Raw genomic sequence first — 16177 nt, 5'->3', positions numbered from 1 at the left:
CAGGGAATAGGCAAAAGGCTGGAAAGTGAGCTGCGTTCAGGGGATCTATGTGTTTGAGAGTGTGAGCTGGAAAGTGGGCTGCGTTCAGGGGATCGACATGTTTGAGAGTGTCAGTTGGAAGCAGACGTTACAACCACACTACCTACCGAGAGAGTTCATCTGTATTCTTTGTAGCTGTTTACATACAGTTGAAGTCAGAAGTTTACATACACTTAGATTGGAGTCATTCAAATTTGTTTTTCAACGACTACTCAAATTTCTTGTTAAGAAACTATAGTTTTGGCAAATCGGTTAGGACATCTACTTTGTGCATGACACAAGTAATTTTTCCAACAATTGATTACAGACAGATTATTTCACTTATAATTGTCACGGTTGTCGTAGGAAGGAGCGGACCAAAGTGCAGCGTGTGTGTGGTTCCACATTTTATTTTCACTGTGAAACATTGCAATACATACACAACAAACTGAACGATCAAAAACAACAAACCGTGACGCAGTGTAGAAACATACACTAACTCAGAAACAATCTCCCACAAACCCAGGTGGAAAAAAACCCTACTTAAGTATGATCTCCAATTAAAGACAACGAGGACCAGTTGCCTCTAATTGGAGATCATCCCAAACAAAACCCAACATAGAAATACAAAGCTAGAACCTGACAACATAGAAAAACTAAACTAGAAAACCCCCCTGTCACATCCTGACCTAAACTACCATAGAAAATAACAGCTTTCTAAGGTCAGGACATGACAATAATTCACCGTGTCACAATTCCAGTGGGTCAGAAGTTTACATACACTAAGTTGACTGTGCCTTTAATAAACAGCTTGGAAAATTCCAGAAAATGATGTCATGGCTTTAGAAGCTTCTTATAGGCCAATTTGAGTCAATTGGAGGTGTACCTGTGGATGTATTTCAAGGCCTACCTTCAAACTCAGTGCCTCTTTGCTTGACATCATGAGAAAATCAAAAGAAATCAGCTAAGACCTCGGAAAAAATGTTGTAAACCTCTGCAAGTCTGGTTCATCCTTGGGAGCAATTTCCAAACGCCTGAAGGTACCACGTTCATCTGTACAAACAATAGTGTGCAAGTATAAACACCATGGGACCACGCAGCCATCATACCGCTCAGAAAGGAGGCACGTTCTATCTCCTAGAGATTAACGCACTTTGGTGCGAAAAGTGCAAATCAATCCCAGAATAACAGCAAAGGACCTTGTGAAGATGCTGGAGGAAACCTGTACAAAAGTATCTATATAGTGCTCAGCATATGTGAGAACTCCTGCAAGACTGTTTGAAAAGCATTCTAGGTTAAGCTGTTTGAGAGAATGCCAAGAGTGTGCAAAGCTGTCATCAAGGCAAAGGGTGGCTCCTTTGAAGAATCTAAAATATATTTTGATTTGTTTAACACTTTTTTGGTTACTACATGATTCCATATGTGTTATTTCATGGTTTTGATGTCTTCACTATTATTCTACAATGTAGAAAATAGGAAAAATAAGGAAATACCCTTGAATGAGTAGGTGTGTACAAACTTTTGACTGTTACTGTATACTGAAAAAAATAAACGCAACATGCAACAATTTCCATAAATTTACTGAGTTACAGTTCAAATAAAGAAATCAGTCAATTGAAATAAAAAAATGAGGTTGTTATCTATGGATTTCACATGACTGGGTTGAGGCGCAGCCATGGGTGTGCCTGGGAGGGCATAGACCCACCCACTTGAGAGCCAGGCCCACACACTGGGGAGCCATGCCCAGCCAATCAGAATTAGTTTTCCCCCACAAAAGGGCAGACAGAAAGACTCTTTCATTTCATCAGCTGTCCGGATGTTTGGTCTCAGACGATCCCACAGGTGAAGAAGCCAGATGTGGACGTCGTGGGTTGGCGTGGTTACACACGGTCTGCTGTTTTGAGGCCGTTTGGACGTACTGCCAAATTCTCTAAATTGACGTTGGAGGCGGCTTATCATAATAAACGTTACATCAAATCCTCTGGAATATTTTATTTCAACTCATGAAACATGGGACCAACACTTAACATGTTGCATTTATATTTTTATTCAGAATAGTTTACTCATGTTTCCCTATGACAGTGTAGACGTGCCACAACCTGTCCAGTAGATGGCCAGGTGAAGGCCTGTTCAAAGCACTCAAACTGGATTCTGTGATATCTGGATTCCACTGACTATTATTTTCTGAAAAAACGGTTTAAAAACTCAGTTTGACCTGATCCTGGATAACAAACGATCACAGAATGCAGATCATTCAGATCCCCCCCCCCCTAAAAACTACCCCAGGGGTCATCCACCTCTGTTTTTGAGATTGACCCCTTGATACCAAAAAAGCAGTATTGAGTCACCAGGCTTAAGAACATTGGCTCTAGATAAAAGTGCAATGTGTGAGCTTAATTAAGCACACCTTTTAAAGTATCTGCCAGCAGGCATCTGCAAGTGCAACCTCATTGTGGTCAGATAGAAATGGATTGTGCAGCAGACCACATTGAGAGTTCTGTGTCTAAATATTCCAGCTCGTCTTTCAGACAATCCATATGTTAACGAGTTCACTTACTCTGCCCAAAGTTGATTAATATATATACACGATTGCATCCATGTTCCCTGGGAGAGGTTACAGTTACAGGCAATGGGACTATCAGGTAAACTGCATTCATATTCTTTAGGCACCTATGGTAACTTGTTAGGGCTAGGGTCCTTTTTTCAGAATTTCCACCTGACTGACGTGCCCAAGTAAACTGCCTGGCACTCAGGCCCAGAAGCCAGGACATGCATATGATTGGTATTATTGGATAGAAAACACTGACGTTTGTCAATGTTAAAATGTATGAGACTAACACAATTGATATGGTAGCTGAAAATCCAAAGAAAAAAGAACCAGAAATTACTCTTTGAGATCCCATGATCTTTCAATGGAAAGCTATGGGTCCAATGCAATTCCAGCTCCCAGATTGCAATTCCTATGGCTTCAACTAGATATGTCTTTGTTCAAGGTTTTTCTATTGAACATACTGTCATTATAAAATACAGTTTTACATTATAAGTACCTGAGGATTAAATAGAAGTGTTGAACTTATTTTAAAAGTTAAGCAGTAGCTTCTTGGATTCCTTTGTCTGCATGTTGATTACTGAAATCGATGGCACCAACAAGACTTAAAACAACCATGCTTGTTGTAGCAACATGTAGACCGCCATTCTCAAACAATAGCATGATATGCTGTCGCTGTAAAGCAGTTAGATTAACAAAAATTAAAGCTTTAAAATATAATGTTCAATATTAGATTTGCACACCCGCCTGTCACCGGATGTTGTCGACAGGTGTCACGCTAACGGGACTCCTAGTATGGTAACCAATGTAACGGGCAGATTAATGTAAGTGGAACACCCTACACAAATACCGTTAGGAATTAACATGAGGGAGCTTTGACAATTTACAGAACTTTAGCATTTGAACTACCAGAAAAGGTAAACAAATCTGTTTACACAAGTGTTGTGAACCACATTCCCTTTTACTCCAGACCAAGTCTGTCCCCGATCAGCAAGCACATGGTGGGCAGAAGAGACCCCTCCATTTTAAAGACAAGGCATTTTGAGAATCAAATTGTTTATTGATCAAACCATGCAAGAGTAGCAGGAACACAAGGCCAAATCAAAAGCATGACCGTAGAACCAAAGTGTCAGCAATGTCACCAAATCAGATGTCAATTTTAGTTGTATGGTTATAAAAACTTATACCAATGTAGCATCCACCCCTGTAAACATTTTTGCATGATGATGCGCAAGATCCTCATTTCAAAGTGCATTAGGTTGCACATTTCCTCACCTCAGTTACCTTTGCCCTTTTCTTCAAATGGAGGCACAGTAACAGGGGAAAGACGATTAAGGAGTTGGGCAAACCAAATTATGATCTCCCTATCTAGCTTGTTGAGGGGTCGGGCCGTCTGTTCAAGGCTTGTCGCTTCTGCTGAGGCGCGGGGGCCGGTCGCTTCTGCTGAGGCGCGGGGGCCGGTCGCTTCTGCTGAGGCGCGGGGGCCGGTCGCTTCTGCTGAGGCGCGGGGGCCGGTCGCTTCTGCTGAGGCATTTCGACACAACGTCACACTTGCTGGGGTATTTTTACCAGTAGCTTTTGCTGAGGCGCGGGGGCCGGTCGCTTCTGCTGAGGCGCGGGGGCCGGTCGCTTCTGCTGAGGCGCGGGGGCCGGTCGCTTCTGCTGAGGCGCGGGGGCCGGTCGCTTCTGCTGAGGCGCGGGGGCCGGTCGCTTTTGTTGAGGTGCGGGGGCCGGTCGCTTCTGCTGAGGCATTGCGACACAACGTCACACTTGCTGGGGTATTTTTGCCAGTAGCTTCTGCTGAGGCGCGGGGGCCGGCCGCTTCTGCTGAGGCATTTCGACACAACGTCACACTAGCTGGGGTATTGCGGCCATTAGCTTTAGCATTTGGACCAGACACCACACTTGCTTGGGATCCAGTTGATTCTGGTTCAGTGTAGGCAGGATGCCCATAAGCATTATCTAGGAAACAAAGAACAACATTATGTAAAAGGCTAGCCTTATACTATTGGAACTAGACTGATTTGAGCTGAATTAGTGGAAACCAAACGCACCTTGAAGGGTAAAACACGTTATCCCTCCAATTAGCAGGCAACAAATCCAAGAAACACTACAAAACATTCAGACAGTTAAACACAAATAACCAGTGAAAACTTTAAGACAAGGTAAACCAATCAGATGAATATAATGAAACACTAACCTCAAAGAGAGTCCAAAAGTCACAGCCATTTCAGTGATCAAAACCACAACAATATGCAGAACTAATAGAAGACAGACACCCTACCACAGTATCCCTGTTACTATATCTTACAGCTGTTTTTGGTTGATCCTTATAAAGGAATCCCAGACCCTTCTAACCAGCTGTACAGCTGTCAGCCAATGAACTTCATTGCAATTGGTTAAATTTCCCAATTGCGATTAGGTGCTCTTGATTTCATTCAGCTGGTGTGCTGGAGGGTGGAGTTTGCACATCATGGACCAATCCAATGGTTTTAAAGAGTGACCTCACCCATTCCCACCCATTCCGGATTGAGCCAATTGTTTTTCAACAGAAGCCATCCGTTGACATATGGTGAACAACAGAGATGATTGTACTACAAAAAAACACACCAAATTCAGTTCAACATTTTAATTGAAAACAGACAATTGATGAATGCATATTCAATTTCATACATGTTCAAGCATCTGTTGCAGCCCAATACTTATTTATTCCCCAGTAATTTGTCTTTTCACCAATCAGATCAGCTGTTATGCCAGTAATGCGGGGCAGAAGGTCAGAAATGGGCTGCATGTTTAAACACAGCCTGTGTGGCTGGGACCAAACAGACTATGAGGGAGTTTGTGGTTGAGGCCAGACAGACTTCGGCCGCTTTCCAAAGCTTAGAAGTTGCTGACGTCTGACAGATCTACATCACCTTGATAGGTCTTTTAAGTATCAGCTAACCACATCATATGTCAGTGGATGACACAGTTGATGATGTGGCACGCATCCATTGGTTGTTGCGTCGCCTCACCTTTGCTGCAGAATGTTGCCTATGGCTGTGTTACACAGGCCGTCCAATTCTAATCTTTTTTCCACGTATTGGCCTTTTGACCAATCGCATCAGATCTTTTCACAACAGATCTTTTTTAGAGCTGATGGGTCAAAAGACGAATTAGTGAAAAAAATAATATTTTGTAAATGCAGCCTATGAGGGAGTTCAATTAACCTGAGCGGCGGTGCACCAGTCATTCGGAAGGTGATGTGAAATGACAAAAGAACTGAGGGAGGAGCGCCCTTCTCAAATCGTACAGTCAGTGGTGTAATGGAGGCTATACTAAAGTATACCACTTTGTTTTCAGTGGACATTTCGTGTACTCAATTCTTAATCCCAACTGATATGTATCAAAGTAGTAAAGTGGTGGTATATGCTGTATCAGTTCATAAGGCTGATGGAACATATCAGAATGTTCAGCTTAAAAGTTGAAAAACTATTATTTCAAATGGTGTATAATACTTGTATGTGTGAGAAATTTGAATTATGAGAGTTTTGTTGTTTTGAATTTGGCACTCTGCTATTTCACTGGCTGTTGGCGAGTTGGGACGCTACCGTTCCACATACCCTAGAGAAGTTTTAACTGACCTCCAGACGAGCTTCAATGCCATACAACTCTCCAACTGCTCTGAAATGCAAGTAAAACTAAATGCATGCTCTTCAACCGATCGCTGCTTGCACCTGCCCGCCCGTCCAGCATCACTACTCTGGACGGATCTGACTTAGAATATGTGGACAACTACAATTACCTAGGTGTCTGGTTAGACTGTAAACTCTCCTTCCAGACTCACATTAAGCATCTCCAATCCAAAATTAAATCTACAATCGGCTTCCTATTTCGCAACAAAGCATCCTTCTCTTATGCTGCCAAACATACCCTCGTAAAACTGACCATCCTACCGATCCTCGACTTCGGCCATGTAATTTACAAAATAGCCTCCAACACTCTACTCAACAAATTGGATGCAGTCTATCACAGTGCCATCCGTTTTGTCACCAAAGCCCCATATACTACCCACCACTGCGACCTGTACGCTCTCGTTGGCTGGCCCTCGCTTCATACTCATCGCAAAACCCACTGGCTCCAGGTCATCTACAAGTCTCTGCTAGGTAAAGCCCCGCCTTGTCTCAGCTCACTGGTCACCATAGCAGCACCCACCCATAGCACACGCTCCAGCTGGTATATCTCACTGGTCACCCCCAAAGCCAATTCTTCCTTTGGCCGCATTTCCTTCCAGTTCTCTGCTGCCAATGACTGGAACGAACTGCAAAAAATCACTGAAGCTGATTTCCTTGATACCATTCTTAATAACATCACAAAATAATAAAACATGTGACATGATTATTCTTTAGATCCCCACTGACCATTCCAAACATTCAGATGTTATAAATATAGCTCCAGTGCTTACTATTCGGGCGTTAAAGTTTTGGTGGGAAAAGGTCTTCTGTAGACAAAGGAACATTCCTTTACCAATACTTTAGAACAAGAGAGAGATTCGGCTGGGCCGGTGTTTTATTCGGCACCGCACTCCCCCTCTTCTCTTATGTGGGTGAGAGAGGTCTGGTCATCGTCAGCCATTTGCCAAGCTGATCTGAGGCCTTGGATCCTCAGCCAGGAGAGTTGTGTCACCTTAAAGCTATATACACCAGCAATCAATTGTTTTCCTGATTCGATACATTGTTTAATAATAGTAAAGACATCAAAAATATGAAATGACACATATGGAATCATGTAGTAACCAAAAAGGTGTAAAACAAATCTAAATAGATTTTAGAATTGAGATTCTTCAAATTGCCAAAGGCGGCAAAGGGTGGCTATCTCTCAACCAGCTTCATGAGGTAGTCACCTGGAATGCATTTCAATGAGCATGTGTGCCTTGTTAAAAGTTAATTTGTGGAATTTATTTCCTTGTTAATAAGTTTGAGCCAATCATTTGTGTTGTGACAAGGTAGCGGTGGCATTCAGAAGAGTGCCCTATTTGGTAAAATACCAAGTCCAGCTTGATGTATGATGGCACCGGAGAAGATGGCAGACGTTTGTGTTTTTTTGTTTGCTTATTTGTGTTGTTTGTACCTATGTTTTATTTTTTATTTTGTACATAATGTTGTCTCTACTGTCTCTTATGACCGAAAATAACTTCTAGACATCAGGACTGCGATTTATTCACCACGGACTAGCAGAATCTTCTTTTTCCATTCACGACTCTGACGATCCCGACGGATACGCTGCTTCCTCGGGAACAGGCCCCGATCCCCGTGATCTGCGTGAAGAGGAGGCGGAAAAAGAGGGGCCGAAGGTCCGGCTGCCTTCTGAGAATTCGCAGGTGATCAACAACAAAAAAACACTTCCCTCCATTCTGTTAGTAGATGTGCAATCTTTGGACAATGAAATCGACGAGTTACGCGGAAGATTAACCTCTCTAGGGGAGGTGGGACGAAATCGTCCCACACTATTCAACAGCCAGTGACAAATCTCCCAGAGTGCTAAGAACCTTGGCGTGATCCTGGACAACACCCTGTCTTTCTCCACTAACATCAAGGCGGTGACCCGATCCTGTAGGTTCATGCTCTACAACATTCGCAGAGTACGACCCTGCCTCACACAGGAAGCGGCGCAGGTCCTAATCCAGGCACTTGTCATCTCCCGTCTGGATTACTGCAACTCGCTGTTGGCTGGGCTCCCTGCCTGTGCCATTAAACCCCTACAACTCATCCAGAACGCCGCAGCCCGTCTGGTGTTCAACCTTCCCAAGTTCTCTCACGTCACCCCGCTCCTCCGCTCTCTCCACTGGCTTCCAGTTGAAGCTCGCATCCGCTACAAGACCATGGTGATTGCCTACGGAGCTGTGAAGGGAACGGCACCTCCATACCTTCAGGCTCTGATCAGGCCCTACACCCAAACAAGGGCACTGCGTTCATCCACCTCTGGCCTGCTGGCCCCCCTACCTCTGAGGAAGCACAGTTCCTGCTCAGCCCAGTCAAAACTGTTCGCTGCTCTGGCACCCCAATGGTGGAACAAGCTCCCTCACGACGCCAGGACAGCGGAGTCAATCACCACCTTCCGGAGACACCTGAAACCCCACCTCTTTAAGGAATACCTAGGATAGGATAAAGTAATCCTTCTAACCCCCCTCCCCCCCTTAAAAGATTTAGATGCACTATTGTAAAGTGGTTGTACACTGGATATCATAAGGTGAATGCACCAATTTGTAAGTCGCTCTGGATAAGAGCATCTGCTAAATGACTTAAATGTAAATGTAAATGTAAATCAGAGCACCAAATTTAAAACCACAAAATGTCATAATTCAAAGTTCTCAAACATAGGACTATTTTACAGCATTTTATATATACCCTTCTCCTGAATCGAAGCACGTTGTCCGATTTCAAAAAGGCTTTACAGCGAAAGCAAAACATTAGATTATGTTAGTAGAGTACATAGACACAAAAAAACACACAGCCATTTCCAAGCAACTAGCATGCATCACAAATACCCAACACACAGCTAAATGCAGCACTAACCTTTGATGATTTTCATCAGATGACACTCCTAGGACATTATGTTATACAATACATGCATGTTTTGTTCAATCAAGTTCATATTTATATCAAAAACCAGCTTTTTACATTAGCATGTGATGTTCAGAACTAGCATACCCACCGAAAACCTCCGGTGAATTTACTAAATTACTCACGATAAACGTTGAGAAAATACATAACAATTATTTTAAGAATTATAGATACAGAACTCTTTTATGCAATCGTTATGTCCGATTTTAAAATAGCTTTTCGGCGAAAGCACATTTTGCAATATTCTGAGTAGATAGCTCGGCCATCACGGCTAGCTAATTTGACACCCACCAAGTTTGGGACAACCTAAATTCAGAATTATTATTAGAAAATTTGGATTACCTTTGCTGTTCTTCGTCAGAATGCACTCCGAGGACTTCTACTTCAACAACAAATGTTGTTTTGGTTCCAAATAATCCATAGTTATATCCAAATACCACCGTTTTGTTCGTGCGTTCAGGTCACTATATGAAGGGTAACGCGCGAGCTCATTTTGTGACAAAAAAATTCAAAATATTCCATTACCGTACTTAGAAGCATGTAAAACACTGTTTAAAATGAATTTTTATGCTACTTTTCTCGTAAAATAGCAATAATATTCCAACCGGGCAACGTTGTATTCATTCAAAGGCTGAAAGAAAAAAATGGAGAAGTCTTGTGAACGCGCATCTCAGTCTCACTGTCCCCAGGCTGACCACTTACAAACTCTGCTACTGTGCTTTGCCCAGAGACAGCAGACACCCCATTCCACTTTCTGGTGGCTTTAGAGAGCAAATGGAAGCCTTAGAAAGTGTCACGTTACAGCACAGATGCTGTAATGTCGATAGAGATGCAACAGAAGGACAACAAATCGTCAGACAGGGCACTTCCTGCATGGAATCTTCTCAGGTTTTGGCCTGCCATATGAGTTATGTTATGCTCACAGACACCATTCAAACAGTTTTAGAAACTTTAGAGTGGTTTCTATCCAAATCTACTAATTATATATTATATGCATATTCTAGTTTCTGGGCAGGAGTAGTAACCAGATTAAATCGGGTACGTTTTTTATCCGGACGTGAAAATACTGCCCCTATACCACAACAGGTTAAATTACCAACGGGACATTAAAAACTGTAACATCTCATGCTTCGCGGAGTCATGGCTGAACAACAACAACATCAACATACTACGATGTACCGGCAGGATAGAACAGCGGCGTCTAGTAATACAAGGGGCAGCAGTCTATGTATTTTTATAAACAACTTCTGGTACACGATATCTAAGGAAGTCTCGAGCTATTGCTCGCCTGAGGTAGAGTTTCTCATGATAAGCTGTCGACCACTGTAAGGAACACGATGGGAGACAGAGAGCGGAAGTGCAGGGCGCAGCAAGTGTTTATTGTAAAGGACCACAGGAGGCGGCAGGTAGCTTGGTCCAGGGGCAGGCAGAAGGTCATACACAGGGGGTCCAAAAAGGCAACAGTACAGGCAGGGAAAAGGCTAGTAACGTCGTCTCTAGATCAGGCAATAGGTTGATAACAGGAAATCCGATAGGCTAAAGTACAGGCAGGGAATAGGCAAAAGGCTGGAAAGTGAGCTGCGTTCAGGGGATCTATGTGTTTGAGAGTGTGAGCTGGAAAGTGGGCTGCGTTCAGGGGATCGACATGTTTGAGAGTGTCAGTTGGAAGCAGACGTTACAACCACACTACCTACCGAGAGAGTTCATCTGTATTCTTTGTAGCTGTTTACATACAGTTGAAGTCAGAAGTTTACATACACTTAGATTGGAGTCATTAAAATTTGTTTTTCAACGACTACTCAAATTTCTTGTTAAGAAACTATAGTTTTGGCAAATCGGTTAGGACATCTACTTTGTGCATGACACAAGTAATTTTTCCAACAATTGATTACAGACAGATTATTTCACTTATAATTGTCACGGTTGTCGTAGGAAGGAGCGGACCAAAGTGCAGCGTGTGTGTGGTTCCACATTTTATTTTCACTGTGAAACATTGCAATACATACACAACAAACTGAACGATCAAAAACAACAAACCGTGACGCAGTGTAGAAACATACACTAACTCAGAAACAATCTCCCACAAACCCAGGTGGAAAAAAACCCTACTTAAGTATGATCTCCAATTAAAGACAACGAGGACCAGTTGCCTCTAATTGGAGATCATCCCAAACAAAACCCAACATAGAAATACAAAGCTAGAACCTGACAACATAGAAAAACTAAACTAGAAAACCCCCCTGTCACATCCTGACCTAAACTACCATAGAAAATAACAGCTTTCTAAGGTCAGGACATGACAATAATTCACCGTGTCACAATTCCAGTGGGTCAGAAGTTTACATACACTAAGTTGACTGTGCCTTTAATAAACAGCTTGGAAAATTCCAGAAAATGATGTCATGGCTTTAGAAGCTTCTTATAGGCCAATTTGAGTCAATTGGAGGTGTACCTGTGGATGTATTTCAAGGCCTACCTTCAAACTCAGTGCCTCTTTGCTTGACATCATGAGAAAATCAAAAGAAATCAGCTAAGACCTCGGAAAAAATGTTGTAAACCTCTGCAAGTCTGGTTCATCCTTGGGAGCAATTTCCAAATGCCTGAAGGTACCACGTTCATCTGTACAAACAATAGTGTGCAAGTATAAACACCATGGGACCACGCAGCCATCATACCGCTCAGAAAGGAGGCACATTCTATCTCCTAGAGATTAACGCACTTTGGTGCGAAAAGTGCAAATCAATCCCAGAATAACAGCAAAGGACCTTGTGAAGATGCTGGAGGAAACCTGTACAAAAGTATCTATATAGTGCTCAGCATATGTGAGAACTCCTGCAAGACTGTTTGAAAAGCATTCTAGGTTAAGCTGTTTGAGAGAATGCCAAGAGTGTGCAAAGCTGTCATCAAGGCAAAGGGTGGCTCCTTTGAAGAATCTAAAATATATTTTGATTTGTTTAACACTTTTTTGGTTACTACATGATTCCATATGTGTTATTTCATGGTTTTGATGTCTTCACTATTATTCTACAATGTAGAAAATAGGAAAAATAAGGAAATACCCTTGAATGAGTAGGTGTGTACAAACTTTTGACTGTTACTGTATACTGAAAAAAATAAACGCAACATGCAACAATTTCCATAAATTTACTGAGTTACAGTTCAAATAAAGAAATCAGTCAATTGAAATAAAAAAATGAGGTTGTTATCTATGGATTTCACATGACTGGGTTGAGGCGCAGCCATGGGTGTGCCTGGGAGGGCATAGACCCACCCACTTGAGAGCCAGGCCCACACACTGGGGAGCCATGCCCAGCCAATCAGAATTAGTTTTCCCCCACAAAAGGGCAGACAGAAAGACTCTTTCATTTCATCAGCTGTCCGGATGTTTGGTCTCAGACGATCCCACAGGTGAAGAAGCCAGATGTGGACGTCGTGGGTTGGCGTGGTTACACACGGTCTGCTGTTTTGAGGCCGTTTGGACGTACTGCCAAATTCTCTAAATTGACGTTGGAGGCGGCTTATCATAATAAACGTTACATCAAATCCTCTGGAATATTTTATTTCAACTCATGAAACATGGGACCAACACTTAACATGTTGCATTTATATTTTTATTCAGAATAGTTTACTCATGTTTCCCTATGACAGTGTAGACGTGCCACAACCTGTCCAGTAGATGGCCAGGTGAAGGCCTGTTCAAAGCACTCAAACTGGATTCTGTGATATCTGGATTCCACTGACTATTATTTTCTGAAAAAACGGTTTAAAAACTCAGTTTGACCTGATCCTGGATAACAAACGATCACAGAATGCAGATCATTCAGATCCCCCCCCCCCTAAAAACTACCCCAGGGGTCATCCACCTCTGTTTTTGAGATTGACCCCTTGATACCAAAAAAGCAGTATTGAGTCACCAGGCTTAAGAACATTGGCTCTAGATAAAAGTGCAATGTGTGAGCTTAATTAAGCACACCTTTTAAAGTATCTGCCAGCAGGCATCTGCAAGTGCAACCTCATTGTGGTCAGATAGAAATGGATTGTGCAGCAGACCACATTGAGAGTTCTGTGTCTAAATATTCCAGCTCGTCTTTCAGACAATCCATATGTTAACGAGTTCACTTACTCTGCCCAAAGTTGATTAATATATATACGATTGCATCCATGTTCCCTGGGAGAGGTTACAGTTACAGGCAATGGGACTATCAGGTAAACTGCATTCATATTCTTTAGGCACCTATGGTAACTTGTTAGGGCTAGGGTCCTTTTTTCAGAATTTCCACCTGACTGACGTGCCCAAGTAAACTGCCTGGCACTCAGGCCCAGAAGCCAGGACATGCATATGATTGGTATTATTGGATAGAAAACACTGACGTTTGTCAATGTTAAAATGTATGAGACTAACACAATTGATATGGTAGCTGAAAATCCAAAGAAAAAAGAACCAGAAATTACTCTTTGAGATCCCATGATCTTTCAATGGAAAGCTATGGGTCCAATGCAATTCCAGCTCCCAGATTGCAATTCCTATGGCTTCAACTAGATATGTCTTTGTTCAAGGTTTTTCTATTGAACATACTGTCATTATAAAATACAGTTTTACATTATAAGTACCTGAGGATTAAATAGAAGTGTTGAACTTATTTTAAAAGTTAAGCAGTAGCTTCTTGGATTCCTTTGTCTGCATGTTGATTACTGAAATCGATGGCACCAACAAGACTTAAAACAACCATGCTTGTTGTAGCAACATGTAGACCGCCATTCTCAAACAATAGCATGATATGCTGTCGCTGTAAAGCAGTTAGATTAACAAAAATTAAAGCTTTAAAATATAATGTTCAATATTAGATTTGCACACCCGCCTGTCACCGGATGTTGTCGACAGGTGTCACGCTAACGGGACTCCTAGTATGGTAACCAATTTAACGGGCAGATTAATGTAAGTGGAACACCCTACACAAATACCGTTAGGAATTAACATGAGGGAGCTTTGACAATTTACAGAACTTTAGCATTTGAACTACCAGAAAAGGTAAACAAATCTGTTTACACAAGTGTTGTGAACCACATTCCCTTTTACTCCAGACCAAGTCTGTCCCCGATCAGCAAGCACATGGTGGGCAGAAGAGACCCCTCCATTTTAAAGACAAGGCATTTTGAGAATCAAATTGTTTATTGATCAAACCATGCAAGAGTAGCAGGAACACAAGGCCAAATCAAAAGCATGACCGTAGAACCAAAGTGTCAGCAATGTCACCAAATCAGATGTCAATTTTAGTTGTATGGTTATAAAAACTTATACCAATGTAGCATCCACCCCTGTAAACATTTTTGCATGATGATGCGCAAGATCCTCATTTCAAAGTGCATTAGGTTGCACATTTCCTCACCTCAGTTACCTTTGCCCTTTTCTTCAAATGGAGGCACAGTAACAGGGGAAAGACGATTAAGGAGTTGGGCAAACCAAATTATGATCTCCCTATCTAGCTTGTTGAGGGGTCGGGCCGTCTGTTCAAGGCTTGTCGCTTCTGCTGAGGCGCGGGGGCCGGTCGCTTCTGCTGAGGCGCGGGGGCCGGTCGCTTCTGCTGAGGCGCGGGGGCCGGTCGCTTCTGCTGAGGCGCGGGGGCCGGTCGCTTCTGCTGAGGCATTTCGACACAACGTCACACTTGCTGGGGTATTTTTACCAGTAGCTTTTGCTGAGGCGCGGGGGCCGGTCGCTTCTGCTGAGGCGCGGGGGCCGGTCGCTTCTGCTGAGGCGCGGGGGCCGGTCGCTTCTGCTGAGGCGCGGGGGCCGGTCGCTTCTGCTGAGGCGCGGGGGCCGGTCGCTTCTGCTGAGGCGCGGGGGCCGTTCGCTTCTGCTGAGGCGCTGGGGCCGGTCGCTTTTGTTGAGGTGCGGGGGCCGGTCGCTTCTGCTGAGGCATTGCGACACAACGTCACACTTGCTGGGGTATTTTTGCCAGTAGCTTCTGCTGAGGCGCGGGGGCCGGCCGCTTCTGCTGAGGCATTTCGACACAACGTCACACTAGCTGGGGTATTGCGGCCATTAGCTTTAGCATTTGGACCAGACACCACACTTGCTTGGGATCCAGTTGATTCTGGTTCAGTGTAGGCAGGATGCCCATAAGCATTATCTAGGAAACAAAGAACAACATTATGTAAAAGGCTAGCCTTATACTATTGGAACTAGACTGATTTGAGCTGAATTAGTGGAAACCAAACGCACCTTGAAGGGTAAAACACGTTATCCCTCCAATTAGCAGGCAACAAATCCAAGAAACACTACAAAACATTCAGACAGTTAAACACAAATAACCAGTGAAAACTTTAAGACAAGGTAAACCAATCAGATGAATATAATGAAACACTAACCTCAAAGAGAGTCCAAAAGTCACAGCCATTTCAGTGATCAAAACCACAACAATATGCAGAACTAATAGAAGACAGACACCCTACCACAGTATCCCTGTTACTATATCTTACAGCTGTTTTTGGTTGATCCTTATAAAGGAATCCCAGACCCTTCTAACCAGCTGTACAGCTGTCAGCCAATGAACTTCATTGCAATTGGTTAAATTTCCCAATTGCGATTAGGTGCTCTTGATTTCATTCAGCTGGTGTGCTGGAGGGTGGAGTTTGCACATCATGGACCAATCCAATGGTTTTAAAGAGTGACCTCACCCATTCCCACCCATTCCGGATTGAGCCAATTGTTTTTCAACAGAAGCCATCCGTTGACATATGGTGAACAACAGAGATGATTGTACTACAAAAAAACACACCAAATTCAGTTCAACATTTTAATTGAAAACAGACAATTGATGAATGCATATTCAATTTCATACATGTTCAAGCATCTGTTGCAGCCCAATACTTATTTATTCCCCAGTAATTTGTCTTTTCACCAATCAGATCAGCTGTTATGCCAGTAATGCGGGGCAGAAGGTCAGAAATGGGCTGCATGTTTAAACACAGCCTGTGTGGCTGGGACCAAACAGACTATGAGGGAGTTTGT

At 43.0% G+C, this 16177-nt stretch overlaps 2 protein-coding genes across 2 annotated transcripts; both read right to left on the bottom strand.

Moving 5' to 3' along the window:
* Positions 1-3605: 3605 nt before the first annotated feature.
* LOC123743507 (uncharacterized) lies at positions 3606-4881 on the bottom strand. Its single transcript, XM_082976131.1, has 3 exons — positions 4767-4881; positions 4621-4676; positions 3606-4528 (listed from the first exon to the last, which is right to left on the bottom strand). The coding sequence occupies exons 1-3, from the start codon at positions 4793-4795 to the stop codon at positions 3843-3845; spliced, it is 771 nt and encodes a 256-aa protein (XP_082832257.1). The 5' UTR covers positions 4796-4881; the 3' UTR covers positions 3606-3842.
* A 9438-nt stretch (positions 4882-14319) lies between these two features.
* On the bottom strand, positions 14320-15649 carry LOC123743506 (uncharacterized). Its single transcript, XM_082976130.1, has 3 exons — positions 15535-15649; positions 15389-15444; positions 14320-15296 (listed from the first exon to the last, which is right to left on the bottom strand). The coding sequence occupies exons 1-3, from the start codon at positions 15561-15563 to the stop codon at positions 14557-14559; spliced, it is 825 nt and encodes a 274-aa protein (XP_082832256.1). The 5' UTR covers positions 15564-15649; the 3' UTR covers positions 14320-14556.
* Positions 15650-16177: the final 528 nt, after the last annotated feature.

This window comes from Salmo salar, chromosome 06 (genome assembly GCF_965601325.2).
Source record: "Salmo salar chromosome 06, fSalSal1, whole genome shotgun sequence".
Classification (NCBI taxonomy): Eukaryota; Metazoa; Chordata; class Actinopteri; order Salmoniformes; family Salmonidae; genus Salmo; species Salmo salar.
Note: the sequence above shows the minus strand (reverse complement) of the source record. Positions and strands in the feature narration are given on the sequence as shown.

Excerpts from the sequence above, each read along its gene's own strand:
- LOC123743507 (XM_082976131.1), bottom strand. The coding sequence starts at position 4,795 with ATGGCTGTGACTTTTGGACTCTCTTTGAG. Across the intron at positions 4,677-4,766 it reads ACTTTTGGACTCTCTTTGAG|TGTTTCTTGGATTTGTTGCC; the intron begins GTTAGTGTTTCA and ends AATGTTTTGTAG. Across the intron at positions 4,529-4,620 it reads AACGTGTTTTACCCTTCAAG|ATAATGCTTATGGGCATCCT; the intron begins GTGCGTTTGGTT and ends TTTGTTTCCTAG.
- LOC123743506 (XM_082976130.1), bottom strand. The coding sequence starts at position 15,563 with ATGGCTGTGACTTTTGGACTCTCTTTGAG. Across the intron at positions 15,445-15,534 it reads ACTTTTGGACTCTCTTTGAG|TGTTTCTTGGATTTGTTGCC; the intron begins GTTAGTGTTTCA and ends AATGTTTTGTAG. Across the intron at positions 15,297-15,388 it reads AACGTGTTTTACCCTTCAAG|ATAATGCTTATGGGCATCCT; the intron begins GTGCGTTTGGTT and ends TTTGTTTCCTAG.